The sequence below is a fragment of the Pinus tabuliformis genome, chromosome Q (assembly GCF_031772625.1).
Source record: "Pinus tabuliformis cultivar Carrire ecotype Pingquan chromosome Q, CPIR1, whole genome shotgun sequence".
In the NCBI taxonomy this organism is placed as follows: Eukaryota; Viridiplantae; Streptophyta; class Pinopsida; order Pinales; family Pinaceae; genus Pinus; species Pinus tabuliformis.
Window position 1 is genome coordinate 933,998,605 of NC_142296.1, and position 17,862 is coordinate 934,016,466.

At 39.0% G+C, this 17,862-nt stretch overlaps 1 protein-coding gene across 2 annotated transcripts in view; it reads right to left on the reverse strand.

The window, feature by feature from the left end:
- Positions 1-382: 382 nt before the first annotated feature.
- The window catches only part of LOC149222529 (transcription initiation factor IIB-like), a 200,645-nt gene continuing 183,165 nt past the window's right edge, over positions 383-17,862 (reverse strand). Inside the window, exons 6-7 of one of the 2 annotated variants that reach the window (XM_089385502.1) lie at positions 877-953; positions 383-649 (exon numbers count right to left, since the gene is read on the reverse strand). In XM_089385502.1, coding sequence (XP_089241628.1) covers positions 543-649; positions 877-953 — 184 coding nt within the window. In that variant the 3' untranslated portion in view covers positions 383-542. Of the gene's footprint in view, positions 677-876; positions 954-17,862 lie in introns of both variants that reach the window. The other variant, XM_089385501.1, reaches the window with a different exon arrangement.

Sequence of the window (17,862 nt, forward strand, 5' to 3'; positions counted from 1 at the left end):
GCCAAAAGAAAATAATTGATCTTTTCTGAAATTGTAAATTCCAGTTTAACATTATTAGAAGCTATAATACGAATTTTGCAACCTACAATAGAGGAAACAGATTTTTGAACTTACAGGCTACATTATGGATTTTTCAACCTATAGTGGAAGAAATAGAATTTTAGACTCGCAAATCTGTGCTACAACCCAATTTTGTGAAATATAAACTGTGGGCGCTGCAGCCCAGTCATTTCTTTAGTATGCCATCCAAAAAATTATCTGCTGACCAGTCTTAGTCAAAGTTTAACCATGCCTAGTGAAGAATATATCTCAAACTGTAACAAAAGTTGGAATAGGCTACATAAATACACATGGATCAATCGGAACAGGCTACATAGACACATAGACCAAAGTGTAGTTTCCATTTAATCTTAAAAATTAACTACAGCTGAAAATGAGATATTGAAAACCAGGTTGTCTACTGATCCCTTTTATAGAAGAGAAGGTCAGGTCAGTGCATACCGTATTTTACAAATTCCTTATTTCAATGGAAATAAAACCAATTAAAAAGAAGATAAGTTTTTCAGTTGTTGTTCTTGTGCAAACCAATTAGGAAGCAATTTCCTGGCATGTGGAAATAACTCCTTATAAGAGTTTCTGATTGTGACCTCTGCAACACCAGCAACATCAGAAATTGCTGCAGAACATCAATATTACCCATAAGTTTAACAACATACAGTAACTTATTTTTTTTAATATCCCGAATAAAAAAAATTGATGGGCCTTAAAATATTCCAAATTTGTTTTACTTGGATTTATAATTCTGTTAGAAGATGCATACATATATGAAAATACCGTTCTCTAATATTGAAAGCTGAGGAATATGTAATTTTAGACCTTTTAGCGATAACTTTGCATCTGAAATCTGTGAAACCATGTAAATTGCTGCTGCAGCAACGGATATAGGGCTTTTCCTGCAAGAGCTTCAATTTCTTGTTACTATTTTCCCATGTAGGTAATGAAAGTATATAACTACACTGCTTGCACTAAAAAGCTAAGGACAGAACAGTCACACCAAACAATCACTTTGATTACATGAAAAGTCAAAGGAGGAACAAGACCAATTAATTGAAATTGGAAACACAGCTACACATCCAACATGTAGTGACTTACATTGCATGCAAATATAAGGTTATAAGTACAATCAAAATCAATGTAAAAATGGCTTTAAATTATAAGAAGATTGCAGCGTTCCATGCCATATGAAGATAGGTTGGCATGATCATGTTCATATATGCATCTATTAGGATTAAATGCTTTTCTCTGTGGATTTATTTCGATGTGTTGTATGCTTAAGAATTATAACATGATTGTGAAAATGATGGCACTTTTCTTTTTTTTCATTTGAAGAAATCGTGCCTGGAGCAGCTCTCAGGTGTACATAGTCCTGCCCAGGATTGGACCACGGGACTTGTGGGGACTAAACCTCCGCATGTTGAACAAAATGATGGCACTTGCCACAGAAAAGTTCATTTATGAACAATTGATGCCTGGCTAGTAAAAATGCAACTATATTTTGTTTTGTAAATTTAAAACTTTATATTAACAAAAACTCATAAGTTACATAGCTGATATGATCAGGTCTCCAAAGAGGACTCTGTTGACTTCTGAGAGTACTGAGTAAATGTGTTTTCCGCCAGAACCAGCTTACATGATATAATCTTTTTTCTCCAGCTGAACATCCAAAAAGAACTACAAACCAGACTTACTGGCGAGCTGATACAATGCATACAATAAACCAGAGACAAAATTTGTAACCCTGCTAATTACAAGCCTGATATGCTGGTAAATTAAAACAAAACATCACATATAGCCAAACACAGCTAGCAGACAAAGACAGACATCATTAGGAATCAGATGAAGAGATGGGAGCAGGATCCCTGGCACTCGATCTAGGAGGAGCAACATTGTCTGACTCGTAGAGGAGGTGACCCTCAACATGAGCCAAGCTTGAGTCTAGTCTGTCCAGAGTGAACCGTTGATTCTGCAACATCCTCTTGATGTCCTCCAGTGAGGCAAATACATTGTAACATTCCACCTACTTATCTTTCAACACCGGACCCAACAATGTCTTCATCTGCCAATGGAGATCAACATAATTGAGATATTGTTTTTTCCATCCCCTGGTATGCCCAGGGTCTGAAACCTAGCAAGACACATCTTCCATAATTTCAGAGTCGGAGAAGGACCCTCTCTCCGCTTTAGCCTGAGTTTCTAACTGCCTAATTTCTCTCCTGGTTTCCAGAGGGACAACACTGAAATATGTAGCAACTGAATCTTGAGCGAAGAGATGAGCCCTTTGTTGACCAAGTGGGTTGCTGCCACCTCCCCCTTTTTTGCACCTCATATGTTGTCTCGGCGGCATGGCAAACCAAAGAGGGTAACGCTTGCAATAGAAACTGAATCACCCACAACCAGGGAAATGGCAAGATAGAATCCCAACCCGACCCCCAACCGAAGAAGGAACTAACAGGAAATTCACACCTTCACCAGATATAAAACAACCTGAACCAAAAGGAATCTCATGTGTAGACCCACGAGGGTAGCTTCCACACGTAGAGGGACCAACAACTACCAAGATTACAAGACCAACAATAAAACCCCAACCACAAAGACTACCTACCCTTCTGAGATTGCACCAATTTACACAACTTTTTAAGGGCATGTGGGCGTCAAACTCCAACCCAAACCAGACCCACAACCCCGTGACAGTATACACCCCATGGCAAGAACAAGGTTAACCCAGACCTGACTAACTCCAGATAGATAATTGACAATATCAAAGTAGATAGGAGAGGATGATTCCAGTGTCCCAATGCCCTAGTGCACAATTCACAGCCAACATCAACCATTCTAGCCAGAATCCAAAGCCACAAACTAGTTAACGCTTCTCCTAGAGTCCTTCACCTTGCTCCAAAAGCCCAACATGCTCTGCAGTATACCCTCCCTCCACTTATCAATGTACAATCGAGCTTGCAGCGCACTCTCCATACCAAAGCATGAATGACTAGAACCCCACTTCCACAGCAAGGCCCACCTCTCAGAGAACAATCTAATAGCAAAATGAACTCAAAATTCCACCACACCAGAGACTAATAAAGGGGCTCGTAGTAGGGAGGTCGACACCTTGACCTCACGCCTGCAGCAACCCTTCACCTCCATCTTCAAACAACAAACACAACATCAGGCTAGCTCTTCTATTTATTACCACCAAGTGGCTGCATGCAAATGCATGCCCCAAACACATCTCTCCCTTTGCATTTACTGTCGTTCAAGTGGGCGAGGTGGTGGGCACACCCCCATCAGGGAAAAGGTGCAATTGTATTTGGTTAAAAGGCATTTGTGAAATATAGTTGATGGTAAAATCACACCAAATCCAATGGGTTGGTAAAATCAAAGCTAAGGATAGCAAGGTTGGGGTTCTCACTGGACTGGGGAAGTCGAAAGATGGGAAATATTGCAGATCATTGGGATCTGAGATTCAGAATGCGAAAGTGTTCCTAAATATTCAAAGCTAAAAGTGTTAGAAGGTAAAAATATGGTCAATAATGTGAATGTCAACCACTTGCCTTTAAAAATAGAGCTAAATTTGATGAAAATGATGTTATGGGTATACTCTTACAAAACATGCAATCAATCTGAATCTGAATCCCTTCTTATGAGAATATCTCAATTTGAGAGTATCTTGTTGTGTCATTATGAATGACTCCCTAGTTAAGAGGGAGTGTTGAAAATGTAACTAGTGTTGGTCTTCATAATGTAATACAAATGTATCATTGTTGTACTTATTATATTCATTCATTGCATTCATTATTATTATTTTTATTTCTAGTCAAAGCATGTTCTTCATGCTTCTAGGGTTTATTGATTCAAAAATAAAATTTATTATGAGTCAAAGTCTTATTTGGACTCCTTGTAAGAAAAATAAAATTATTTCATCCTGAGGAAAAAAAGTCAATTTGTCATCCACAAGAACAAGTCGGCCTTGCCTAGACAAGTCGGCCCTGCCTAGACAAGTCGGCCTAGAAGAGGCACCTATTCGACCTTCTGGACAACTATAAATAGAAGACACTTTGACCTCATTCATCCACTTATCACACACTTCGATTTCTGTGCAAAATAGAATAAAGATAGTGAAGTGAAAGGAGAGAGAATTCGGGTGTTTTTGGCTTGTTTCTGTTCACACCTAGAAGAGGCACCTATTTGACCTCCTGGACAACTATAAATAGAAGACACTTCGACCTCATTCATCCACTTATCATACATTTCGATTTTTGTGCAAAATAGAAGAAAGATAGTGAAGTCAAAGGAGAGAGAATTTGGGTGTTTTTGGCTTGTTTCTGTTCACACATGCGAAGGTGCTGGGGAAACTCTGCGAATTTACAAGTCTGAATTGCAAGTCCGAAATTTTGTGTTTTGACCAGATTTGACAAGGTTTGACTAGTGTTGACTTTGACTTGGTTGGAGGAGGTTTGAAGGAGGGTTGACTTGGGTCTTTGTGGCAGTCTTGGTCTTGGGTCTTGGATATCTCACTTTGATTTGATTCTATAAGAAGAGGATTGTTTGGGTTTTACCCCTTGTAGGGTTTTGCCTTGGCTTAGAGCCTAATTTTTGGTGTTCTTTATCTCTTTGTGATCTTTATGTTTTTGATAATTACTTGATGAGAAGAACATAATATTAATAAGAAGCCAACAAATATTCACAAGTAATTATCAAGTAGATAAGATAAGATAATATAATTATGTTTATGTCCAACTAATGACCACAAAGTAGGTCAAAGGGACTGTTGAGTACACTGATGTATATACAAAGCGGGAGAACCAAACAGTTTCCTATAAAAGATACAATGCATGAAGTAAATCAACATTTGGCCCTAGCGGAGAAGATCCAGGAGCTAATAGGTCTGAGGATCAGACCCATCTCTCCTAACATCTGAGGCTGAATGAATAAAACTGAAGAAACACAACAAAGTTAGTTGGCCCGATGAAGAGACGACGATAAGTGTAGACTGTCCACTAAATCGTAGAGAGAAATCATCATTATCTACTTGTTTCATCTCTCCTAACATCTGAATGAATAACACTGAAGAAACTCAACAAAGTTTGTTGGCCCAATGAAGAGCCGATGGTAAGTGCAGACTGTCCACTAAATCATAGAGAGAAATCATCATTATCTACTTGTTTTTGGTTTCTAAACATGTGGGGCAAAGAAACCCAAAATTGGGGTTTGATGTGAATTTCACTCAAAATAATTAAGGAGAAAATTCCCTCAAAGAAATCTATAAATACAAGAGGGTTGAATTCATTTGGATCATCATTGGATTGGTTCATTTTATCTCTATTTTTCTTGAGCCTTAGGCTTTGAGGGTTTTAAGACCTCTTTTTTCCTATCAATTTCGATGGTGAAAGATTCCACCCTAATTGATAAAATTCTTTTTATCTTTTATTTTTCTTATCTTTGTTCTCGCACAAGATTATTGGAGGAAGTTTTGTTCTGAGGCAACGAATTCTTCCAAGGCAGTAGCAACAAAAATCGGATTCTTTTCCTGAGGTCAAGCAAGATAATCAATGTTCCACCGAGTTTCCGGGACCTACTCAGGCCATGCGAATTATTTTGTAACCAATAGAAGTATTTCTACGAGATAAACAAGTATACTGGGCCACACAAAGGTCAATTCCTGCAAACGCTAGGATTCTTATGAGTTAACACCATTTTGTGTCTAAGCCAAAGCCCTTCAAGCAATTCTGCGATAGACCTAAGGTTTCTGCAAAAATTCCAAAGGTGATTCCAAGGACGTGATTAACCCCCTAAAGAAATTTGTGGACTCTTGCAGCAAACCTGAGCTCCAGTGATAGGTGACTCCTGAAATAGATGCAGACTTGTAGCAGATCCGAGCTTCAGTAATAATCACAGACCTTGTAGTAGTGTGTGACAGAACAGCGAATCAACTGAACCAGTGCAAGGCTCCCGAGTATCATCCGAAGTCAGGAAACCCTCTGTGACAGAAGAACGGTTCATTTGAACCGACGTGGCTTACAGAGTGAAACCTTCACATCATTGGTTGAATTATGAACATTGGTATACAGCTGGTTGAATTATGAATAGTGGCATATAGTTAGCTGAATTATGAACTTTGGCATTATTATTGAATAGACAGTGTCATGCTAGTGAGGAACATAAATGTTCTTGCATAGTGATTATTGCATGAATTATTCAATATGGTAAAAAGGTCTATTGAAGAAACCCTTGTGTTCATAAGAAAATTCTAATTCAAAATTACTCTAGCTCATTACACTGGTATCAAAGTTGGCTCTCCTACCAGCCTGGAGGGTGTTTGAAGATGGAACAGCTGGAAGAAAAATTTGGCAAGGAATTCGCAGAGTAATGGCCCTTACAAGATTAAAATAATTTAACAAAAAAACTGCAGCATTTAAGGAAAATGCAGTGTTCCACGGGGACGCGTCCCCCAGGGTGGGGTGCGCGCACCCCTCGCACCCCACGCACCCGGGACGGGGAGACTCTCGGGGGTGCGTTTCCCCACGTCCCCCTTTTGGGGAGACTCGGGGAGACGCAAGGGGGTGCGTTTCCCCAATGTGGGAGACTCGACTCCCCTAAAGGGGTACTTCTGGGCGTCCCCCCCAAAAATGGAGTTCTTCTAGGCGTCCCCCCAAAAATGGGGTTCTTCTGGGCGTCCCCCCTTCATTTTTGTCTAATTACCCTTTATAAACCAAAAAAAAAAATCAAAAAGAAATGAAAATTAATTTATTAAAAGAACATAAAAAATAAAAATAAACTAAATTAACAATTACAAATAAAAGATTACATGAACAAGTTACGGTTAACTCCACTTTTCAAGTTTTCATTCTGCCGCCATTCATTATGCTCTTACCTCAACGCATTTTTTTCTTCCATCTGCTCTCACTGCGCCCACGAGAGCTTCAGCACATCCTCACTCATCTCCACGCAGCGGCTTGCTGTTAGCACTTAGCAGTCGTTGCCCAACTGGTGTTGGCAAAACAGAATTAGCTAAGGCTCTTGCATCCTATTTATTTAATACTGATGAAGCTCTAGTGAGGATTGACATGAGTGAATACACACCAGGGTATGTGGGTTATGAAGAAGGGGGACAGTTGACTGAGTCTATACGTAGAAGGCCTTATGCAGTTATTCTGTTTGATGAAATTGAGAAGGCACATACAGATGCCTTCAATATTCTACTTCAGATTTTAGATGACGGAAGGGTCACTGATTCTCAGGGTCGAACTGTAAGCTTCACCAACACTGTCATTATTATGACTTCAAACATTGGTTCTCAGTACATTCTAAGTAGGCTTGATGATGAACCTGGCTCAAAAGAGGAACTGTATGAGAGAATGAAGAACAGGGTTATGGAAGTGGCTCAAACGACATTCCGCCCTGAGTTCATGAATCGCATTGATGAGTATATTGTTTTCCAACCTCTAGACCGTGAACAAATTAAGAGCATTGTAAGATTACAAGTATGTGGTTCATCTATCGTCATTCTTTTAGTGAAAATCAAAGCGAAATAGCAGAGGTTGGTCAGATATATTAGAAGTTAATTTATTTATAACTTTTTGATTTAATCATATAGAAACAACTGTTTGCAATATATGTTAGTTTCAGTTATTATTTTGGTTTTCAATGTAAATTATAGAATGATGATTGATGAATGATAATTGATATGGATCAATGTACATTGTATTTGAATATTTGAATTTCATATTGAATTTTATTATTGAATCTTCTGGTATTGAATCTTGATGAATTAGCATTATTGAACAATGAATATGAACATGAAAATTTCAAAATTATATACATATATATAAATTTATAATATATATAATTAAAAATTATATTATATATACCTCGACGTCTCCCCGTCTCCCCTAAATTTCCCAAAAATTTCAGGGTTCTCCCACACGTCCCCTTTGTGCGTCTCCCCGTCCCGGAGACTTGGTGGAACATTGGGAAAATGTAGAGGATCAATCCCTGGAACCGGATGATAAGATCACACAACAGAAAGCAGGTACAAGGAAATGGAACGAGTTTTGGGCTAGCTGCAAGAAAAACAAATCAAGCGATACTGATGATAAGCACAAGCTTGTAAAACAAAGTATAAGAAAAACTAGGGTAGAGGCAAAGGCAGGGACATGGCTATATCCCCCTGGAAAGATGGAAAATCCTAAAGGAGACACCATAGCCAATGGTAATAGTATTGAAGATGAAGGAAGTTGGCTAAATCTTAGGGAACATAATGGTCATACACTTTTTGACAGCAATGTCATTCAAATTTCAGATATGCTGAATACTAAAGGAGATAACAAAAGTATTCTTGGTATAAAGGAGGGTAAAGGCAGTAGTGTCTGCAAGGACTCTCCAGACACCTCTTGCAGTGGTTTGTCACTGCACAGCTCAATCTCAATGGTAGCAAGCACAAAGACATCAGATAGTGATATTGACATTTCCACTAAGAGTATTACAGGGTCTACTATGAAGCTGTCAGAAGAAGATCTATAGGTTGCAGTGGGTGTTGGTCGTGATATGGAACCATATAATATTTTATCAGATGAAGAAATGGATGAGCAACCTGATGACCAGCATGCTATTAATGACAAGTTAGAGGGTGCTAATAGTATTGATGGAAAGTCAGAGGTTGTTGGTGGTGTTGATGACAAGAATAAGGTTTTCAGGAGCAATATGGGCATTAAGTCAGACCCAGTTATTACCAAGTGAGCCAAGAGAGAATTGGACCAAGGTCACATTTAAGCCCGATTTGATTAAATTTAATATGACCCATCTGGAAGATGATGTTGTTTCCTTGATGAGGAAGAGAGTTGTGGATATAGCTGGGTGCCTTGGGAAGACAATTAAGGTTGAGCTGAATGGACAGCGATTGCCTGTCAAGACTTTTCAAGACTATATTGGCCTATACTTGCAAGCAGCTTCCAAATCGAAGCCAGAGCCTCTTCCAAGAATCTATGAAAAAGTAAGTGACAGATGGGAGATTTGTGTGAGCTTAAGTGATGGACAATTTCAACAGGTCAACTTTGTTAATGGAATAGCTACCATTAAATGTGGTTCTCACGTAGATTTAGTAGCAAACCAGATAATGACCAATGTGATGAACATTGTAAATAAGAAGAACAAGAATGTTGCAGTGAAAGCACATACGATCAAGAACCATTTATGGATCTTTGTCAATTCTTTAATTGACAATCCTGCTCTTGACTCCCAAACGAAGGAGACACTGACAACTCGCCAGAACAGCTTTGGTTCGAAGTGTGAACTCTCTCAAGAATTATTAAAGAAAGTGGCAAAATGCGGAGTGGTTGAGAACATATTGTCATGGGCAGACTTCAAACAAAGCAAGGATCTCAAGAAAACTGATGAAACCAAGAGACAAAGGTTGACTGGTATCACCAAGCTTGATGATGCAAATGATGCAGGTGGCAAGAATTCTGAGAAATGTACTCTAATTTTAACAGAGGGAGATTCAGCTAAGGCCCTTGCTATGGCAGGGTTAGTTGTTGTTGGTCGAAACCACTACAGTGTGTTCCCTCTCAGAGGAAAGTTGCTGAATGTAAGGGAAGCTAGCCATAAACAGATCATGGAAAATGCTGAGATTCAAAATACCAAGCAAACCCTAAGGTCCAATCAGCAAAGGAAAAACATTGTTAAGCAAATCCTTGGTCTGCAGCATGGAAAGGAATATGACAGTGTCAAATCTCTGAGATATGACCATCTGATGATTATGACAGATCAGGATCATGATGGTTCCCACATCAAAGGATTGTTGATCAACTTCATACACTCTTTCTGGCCATCTCTACTTAAGATTCCTTCATTTCTCATTAAATTCATCACTCCTATTGTCAAGGCAACCCATAAGGATGGAAGGACATTGTCCTTTTACACCATGCCTGAGTATGAATCATGGAGAGAATCTCTGGGTGGATCAACATCAGGTTGGACCATAAAGTACTATAAAGGTCTTGGTACAAGTACTTCGAAAGAGGGCAAGGAGTATTTCAAAAAATTGGTCAAGCATAAAAAGGACTGGCTAAGACAATTTGAGTCAGGAACATATTTGGACCAGACTGAGATGCTTATCAAGTACAGTGACTTTGTAAACAACTAATCCTATTTCACATTGCTGATTTGCAGAGATCCATCCCATCCATGGTCGATGGATTGAAACCAGGGCAAAGAAAAATTTTGTTTTGTTCTTTCAAGAGAAATTTTGTCACACAAGCAAAGGTTGCTCAATTCTCAAGTTATGCCTCAGAGCATTCTACTTACCACCATGGTGAGCAGAGTCTTGCCAACACAATTATGGGAATGACACAAGATTTTGTTGGAAGAAACAACATTAAACTTCTTGCTCCACTTGGCCAATTTGGTACTTCACTCAATGATTCTGATGTGGGAGGTTGCTTCCAGAGTCAATATTTTGCAATAGAGAAAGACATTGCAGACTTGGTGTTGCCATGCATAGCCAGAAGCTCCAGTGAAATGCGCAGTACCTTTGCAATGGATTTGATTAGGCAAATGACTACTCTTGAAAAACATATAAATATGCCTACATGATATGCTCGGAAGTCAATATCTGGAACTGAAAGTACTGGAAAAGAACATCGGCAAATTATGATCAACATGGTTATAAGGAGCATGAATTTCAAGAAGCCATCAAAACCGTCGAACATCCACTTAATCTGATCTCTAACATCAAAGAAGGAGAACAATGTGGGCAGGAACAAAACTTGTCATTGCTTGGGGACAAGCAATGTTGGGAAGGGGGGATTGTAATGTTCCCGAGAAATTAATTTCCCAAGAGACAAAGTAGCCTATCAATCCTCGCAGGCTATAGTCCTTGATAAAGGGGAAAACCCCAAAACACCCAATGTTTGGGCAAGTTTTGGGCCAGCTGAGAAAAGAAACCCAAAAGTGGGGTTTGATGTGAATTTCACTCAAAATAATTAAGGAGAAAATCCCCTCAAGGAAATCTATAAATACAAGCGGGTTGAATTCATTTGGATCATCATTGGATTGGATCATTTTATCTTTGTTTTTCTTGAGCCTGAGGCTCTAAGGATTTTAAGACCCCTTTTTTCTATCAATTTTGGTGGTGAAAGATTCCACCCTAGTTGATCAACTTCTTTTTATCTTTTATCTTTCTTGTCTTTGTTCTGGCACAAGATTATCGGAGGACGTTATGGTCTGAGTCAATGAATTCTTCCAAGGAAGCATTTGTAGCAACAAAAAAAAAAATTCTTTTGTTGAGGTCAAGTAAGATAATTTGAGGCAAACTGAAACAAAATTCTATCACAGACCTACTCTGAGGCCATGCAAATTATTATGTAACCAACAGAAGTATCTCTACAGGATAAACGAGTATATTGGGCCACGCAAAGGTCAATTCCTACAAACGTGAGGATTCTCATGAGTTAACACCATTCTATGTCTGGCCCGAAGCCCTTCAAGCAATTCTACAACAGACCTAGGGTTTCTCCAAAAAGTCAAAAGGTGATTCCAAGGACATGATTAACCTGCTGAAGTAATTTGTGGGCTCTCGCAGCAAACCTGAGCTACGGTGATTAGTGCGGCTTCTGAAATAGATGTGGACCTGCAACAGATCTGAGCTTTTCATGCAGATCCTGTAGCAGATCCGAGCTTCAGTAATAATCACAGATGCTGTAGTAGAGTGTGACAGAACAATGAATCAACTGAACCAGTGTGAGGCTCTTGAGTATCATCTGAAGTTACGAAACCCTCTATGATAGAAGAACGAGTCATTTCAACCGACGTGGCTTACAAAGTGTCATCCAAAGTTGATACATTGAGTCCCTGAAGTAACAAATCCCTCTGTGGTAGGAGAATGAGTCATCCGATCTAATGCGAGGATTCCTGGAGTAGTACAGTGCCTACCAAAGTTGTAAAGGGAGTCTTTGAGGTACCGAAGCCTAGCTAAAGATCCTGTATGTGGGGTTAAATCACTTGGTGCGAGAACCTTCTACAACAAGGTTGTTTCTCCATTGCTGACAAAGTTCGTGGGTCTGAACAAAATTGATGATTATTATTGTAAGTCTTCTAGTAGGGTTTTGGATCAAGGAAATTAGGAATATTAGAAGTGTGACATCCATAGATAGCTCAATAGTTGTAAATCATTGAATCTAGAACTAAACACAAGTCATTGAAACCTCAACATCATTGGTTGAATTATGAACATTGGTATACAGTTGGTTGAATTATGAATAGTGGCATACAGTTAGTTGAATTATGAAGTTTGGCATTTTACTATTAAATAGACAGTGTCTTCCTACTAGCTAGTGAGGAACATAAACATTATTGGATAGTGATTATTGCATGAATTGTTCAATTTGGTAAAATGGTTTATTGGAGAAACCCCTATGTTCATAAGAAAATTCTAGGTCAAAATTACTCTAGTTCATTACGTTTGGAGGGCTTTATGAATAGTGGCATATATTTAGTTGAATTATGAAGTTTGGCATTTTACTATTAAATAGGCAATGTCTTGCTACTAGCTAGTGAGGAACATAAACATTATTGGATAGTGATTATTGCATGAATTGTTCAATTTGGTAAAATGGTTTATTGGAGAAACCTTTGTGTTCATAAGAAAATTCTAGGTCAAAATTACTCTAGCTCATTACATTTGGAGGGCCAACACATTCTATACATAGGACGAAGAAGCAACTAGGAGGAAGAGACCAACATACTTAAGGGAATGGAGCCAACCCTCCAAAATTTTAATTTTGAATTTTCAAAATTTAATTTTGAATCCAAATTTTAAAATCCCTTTGAGGCCGACTTAATCTCCATAATTCCAAAATTAAGTTTTTTCTTCCACGTGTGAAGGGCTAATAGGTCCATCATTATTTTTCAGATTTCTTGAGAGTAAATGTAACCAATAAATCAATCATCATGCAACCCTTATCCTTTCATTTTTGGGGAACTTGACCAAATTTCGGGGAACAAACTTGAAACAAGCATATCTCCTCAACTGCGAGGAGTTATGGAGCGTGCCACCTACCAATGGAAATGACACAGTGAGAACTCTCAAATGAATATGGTCTCACATTCAAAATAACTATCCTTTACATCCATTTCTCAACAAGTGTGGAGCATCTAGGGCTTCCCTTCCTCTCTTCCAGGGCTTCTTGTCATTTGGAGCTTTCAATCAATGCAAACTAGACAGATATTAAGAGCGTTCAAGGACCCATGTTGGCATCAATGACAACACCATTCAAAAATTTGTCACCATCTCCCTCTTCAGAAGTTGAAACACTACGCAATGAAGCCAAGGCATTACAAGGGATGATGACGTACCCCAATGACCCTAGGACACCCCCGTGTTGGACTTGCACCTTCTTGATAGGCGTTGCCTTAATCCTGGACCTTGTGATGATGATGTTGACTCGTGATCCCTTTAAAGGGATAATACACTTCTTCTTGATGATGACATTGTGCCCTAGGCTTGTGACTGTAATGTTCTTTTTTCTTGTGTTCCTCATGGCATGGTTAGGATGGACTTTCAAGGTTGGAAGCAGACAAGTCACACGTGTAGGTTTACTTCATCAATGGGCCCATGGACTCTTGGAAATGTTTCATGGGTTTTTGAGGAGTTTCTCTGGGATTTGATGACATTCGCTTGACGTATTCCATCATATGAATAACTTGTCTTTCGTTCTGTCGCATTCTGACAACTTTCGAAAACAGGGTTATTATTGGGTCTAAATCAGTTAATTATGCTTAGGGTGGCATTCTGAGAAGAATACTTGACATAACATCTTAGTGTAATAGCTCGTTGGAACCGAAACAAGAAGATCTACAGGATGGAATGGTTAGAAGTGATTTTCAGTGACTTGAGGAGGCGTGGTGGCCAATTTACCCTTTTTCCCACATTAAAAAGAATATTTTAATTGAAATAAAAGAAGGAAAAGTGCTCAATGATTAAAATAATCATAAAATGGGAGGTTCTAGATCTATAAAAAGAGGAGGAGGCCATTAGAGGACATCTTGGATTTGATATTTCTCCTTGTATGAGAGGTTGAGAACCCGATTCTCCTCCATTGGTAGCCCCAGGATGGAAACCCTCGAGTGATTCAGTGAGATTGGGCGAGTACCCATCTCCCCTTGGTGAATTCATCCAGAATTCACAGGAGAGCTCAGCAGTGACATTTCAATTCAGTTTTAGAGGGTCGAGCAGATTTTTAAGGCAAGTTTCCCATCTCAGCTATTTTATTGTATCAGCGTGTAAACCCCAATTTCTATTATAATAAAGCTGAGATTATTTTATGCTTATCGTGTTATGGAATTGCATGCACTTTATCTATTATATTTTACATGGAAATCTTATGTTAATTGAATTGTTTTTTATAGAGAAATTTTGGTTAACCTATATTTCTGCCAAATTAACAAAATATCTCATTTGTGATATTACAGTGGTATCAGAGTTGTGCATCCTGCCAGCCTGAGGGTTTATTGCAGAACAACCTCAGAGAAAATCAAGGGTTTCAGAAGAGCTAGTTTTCTGAAGTTTTCCAATGCTAAAGATAGATCAAAATTGTTGAAGATTTTTCCCTGTGGGCCAGTGAAATTGTTGCTCATTTATTAAATATTCAACAATTTCTATTTCAAATTGTTGAATAAAATTGTGGCAAAAAAATTTAAGAGGGCCCAATTATTATTTTGTATATTATGAAGTGCTGACTATTATAATGTTAGGGGCCGATTATATTTTGGCATGGATTATTAAAAATGGGGCTGGAATTTTTATTATTCGACCAAATTATAAAAAGGGTTGGATTTATTGTTTGAGCAAATCAAAGACGTGAAAAATTTCTTGACAAGTCAAAGATTATTATCCTGGCCAAATTATTACCATCCAAATTCATTTCTCCAGGACAAGCCACGCATTCGTATTGACCAAACACCATAGAGGAGTCAAGTCTCTGTCCAATTACTTTTGCAGGGGTCAGTTTATGCACCCATAGGGATTCAAAGCCACAGTCGTTCGAAAGGGATTTGTGGAAGTCCAAACTCCTGAACATTCTGGGCACAAAAAACATTATTGATAGGCCACATCATCACAGTTGTTGAGATCGTAATTGTGACAAGCCTGAGACAAATTGTGCATACAAATTGTCTGAGTTATCGAAAAAAAAATTAGAACCGTGTTAATGATTGGAGGTGATTCGCTGGGATTCGAAGTATTACAAGCCTACGTGAAACAAAATGAGGTCGTGCTCACCAAATTAAAGCGACCAATATAGTAGCCACATTGCTGAAATAATTAGAGCAGAGAGATACGTGAATTGTGTTGCGAATGAAGTGCCCGACTATGATCCAGTGTTAGAACAAATACAATTGATCAAGTCAGAACGTGGGTCTAGTGTACTTCCGTGATCGAGCAATCCTTCTCTGTGACAACTTTGGTTGTCAATTCCACAATAATAATTTATGCAAGTGCAAATATCAAAAATCGACCTGTGCATTGGATCAACTAAAGACAACACGTGTTTGGTAGTGGCAGTGCGTGTATCCGGAGCAAGAAATGACGCAGAGCCTGTGGTGTGAACGTCTAAGTAATGCTAAGTGCGCAAGAAATGATGCTAAGTGCAACTAATGTTATTCACTAAAACCGCAGATGATGCGTGGGAGTGTCTGTGATGCATGCTCTAGCAATGAATTTGGGTCAGAACACAAATTGTATGAATGTATACAATTGTGACAGTCCCATTATGGGCATGAAAGGAACATTTTCACTTGGCATAACTGGGTTGTGACTATCCCTTGCTGGATGGAAGTGTCAACATAGAGATAAATTGAGTTGGGGCTGAGTTGGGATGATTTCCTTGGCTGAATCAAATTAGAGATTGAAGCCTTCTTTAATGCATGCATATCAGTCCCTGAGTTGTTTTGAGGACAAGGGGACATAAATTACTATGGATAAGGAAGGAGACGTTGGAGATTTCATTTGAAGAAACCAAGTTCCAAATTTTGTTATTTTTAGTGTTTATAAATGCTCAGACAATCAGTAGAAGTTGATATATGCCCAAATCCTTCACTTTAATTAATATTGCAACAACAGTGAAAATATATATATTTTTTAAGTTTATAAACACAAGTGGTTCATCTATTCGAGCTCTTCATTATCATTGCAAAGAACACAGTTTGTCTAATTTGAGACCAGCTGCAAAATACATAGTTTGTCCCCAAAGTGTGTCAAAATACCTCAACCAACTCAAAAAAACAGTGCCCTCATGTCATCATTAGGCTAAACCATGGAGGAACTCACAAAAATCCTAAATAAATTGAAAAGATTGAACAGTGCGGACGTTAATTCCTTGAACCACTATGCATCATTGGACCAGAAACCTAAGCAAGACAACAGACCTTTATCAAGAGGGATATATGCCATTCTTCAAAAACAACCAATGGATTTGCAAAAAGAGTTGGACATTGGACACAAAATATTTGCACTTGGGATAGATTTGAAGCACATGAGGGTCACATGGAAAGTTCTTTTCAAACTTGATGAACTAGATGCACTCCTTTCCAAAGTGAGCCAGTTAGAAGGGAAGAAATTAATTTGGGCTCTAAAACCAACTATGCTTGCTCTCATACAACACAAGTTCTTGGAGGAACCTTGTGAAGGGGTTAGACTTCCAGTTGCATCTTGTCTCAGTAACATCATGAGACTAACCACCCCTATAGCTCCTTACAATGATGATGTTATGAGGAGAGTTTTCAGACTGATAGTAGAAACTTTCCAAGACTTGGACAACAGTGGAGGCTCTACCTTTGGGAAGAAGCTTGAGATTTTAGAAGTCATGGCCATGGTCAGGACTTATGAAATCATGTTTGATCTTGAGTGTGATGACCTGATCCGGTAAATGTTCCAATTCTTTTTCAACATTAGGAGGCATCATCCCGACTCAGTCAAAACACACACGCAATCCATCTTGTCATCATGTATGAGAGGTCATGATGCCATTTGTCGGGAGTTGCAGTCTCAATTGTTGGCCTTTTAGAGGAGAGAACAATTGGTCACACCTACTACTTATGAATTAGCCGAAAGGTTGGTTGAGCAGAACATTGGGTTGTTTAGAAGACAGTTGACTAGGGAAGAGTTGCTCAGGTTTGGTGGATCATGCAGCGAGAATGAGCTGAGGAGGAAGGGACTTTGTTTCATCTGCAAGGGACCTTGGGGACTTGACCACTCATGCTTGAGTAACATTGAGGAGAAGACAAAGGTAGAGCAGGAGGAGATTCCTTCTAACTTTCAGGGTGAGGATTCTTCTTTGGACGAGTCCATGGCTTCATATGAGGATGCCTCTAAGGACCATGAGTCATGTGGAGTTGTTGACAGCAGGCCCAATTTATATTCCGGTGTGTATGATGAGCAACTAGTGGACCTTATGGGAGACATTCAGGGTGTTGAGTCATCAGTGATGATTCAGCATGAGCAACATGTTGTGCACAATATGCATGATGAGCCTTTTGGAAAGAGCCAGTTGGAGGTTCATATTGAGCCCGAGATGGAGGAGGATAAGCAACCACCCTTGGGGTCAGTCATTGATGAGGAGTAGACAAATGTATAGACAACTAGCATGGTGGTAGTATTTGTAGGCACTTGCCCTCAGGAGGTGTTGGAGGTTGACAGGGTAGTTTTGTAGGAGGCTAGTAGACGGCAGAAGCATGAAGTTTCTGATCAAAGGAGGGAGGAGCTGTTGGAGATGGTGGTGCATCCATTTTTTGGCCAACCCACTAATGAGGTGC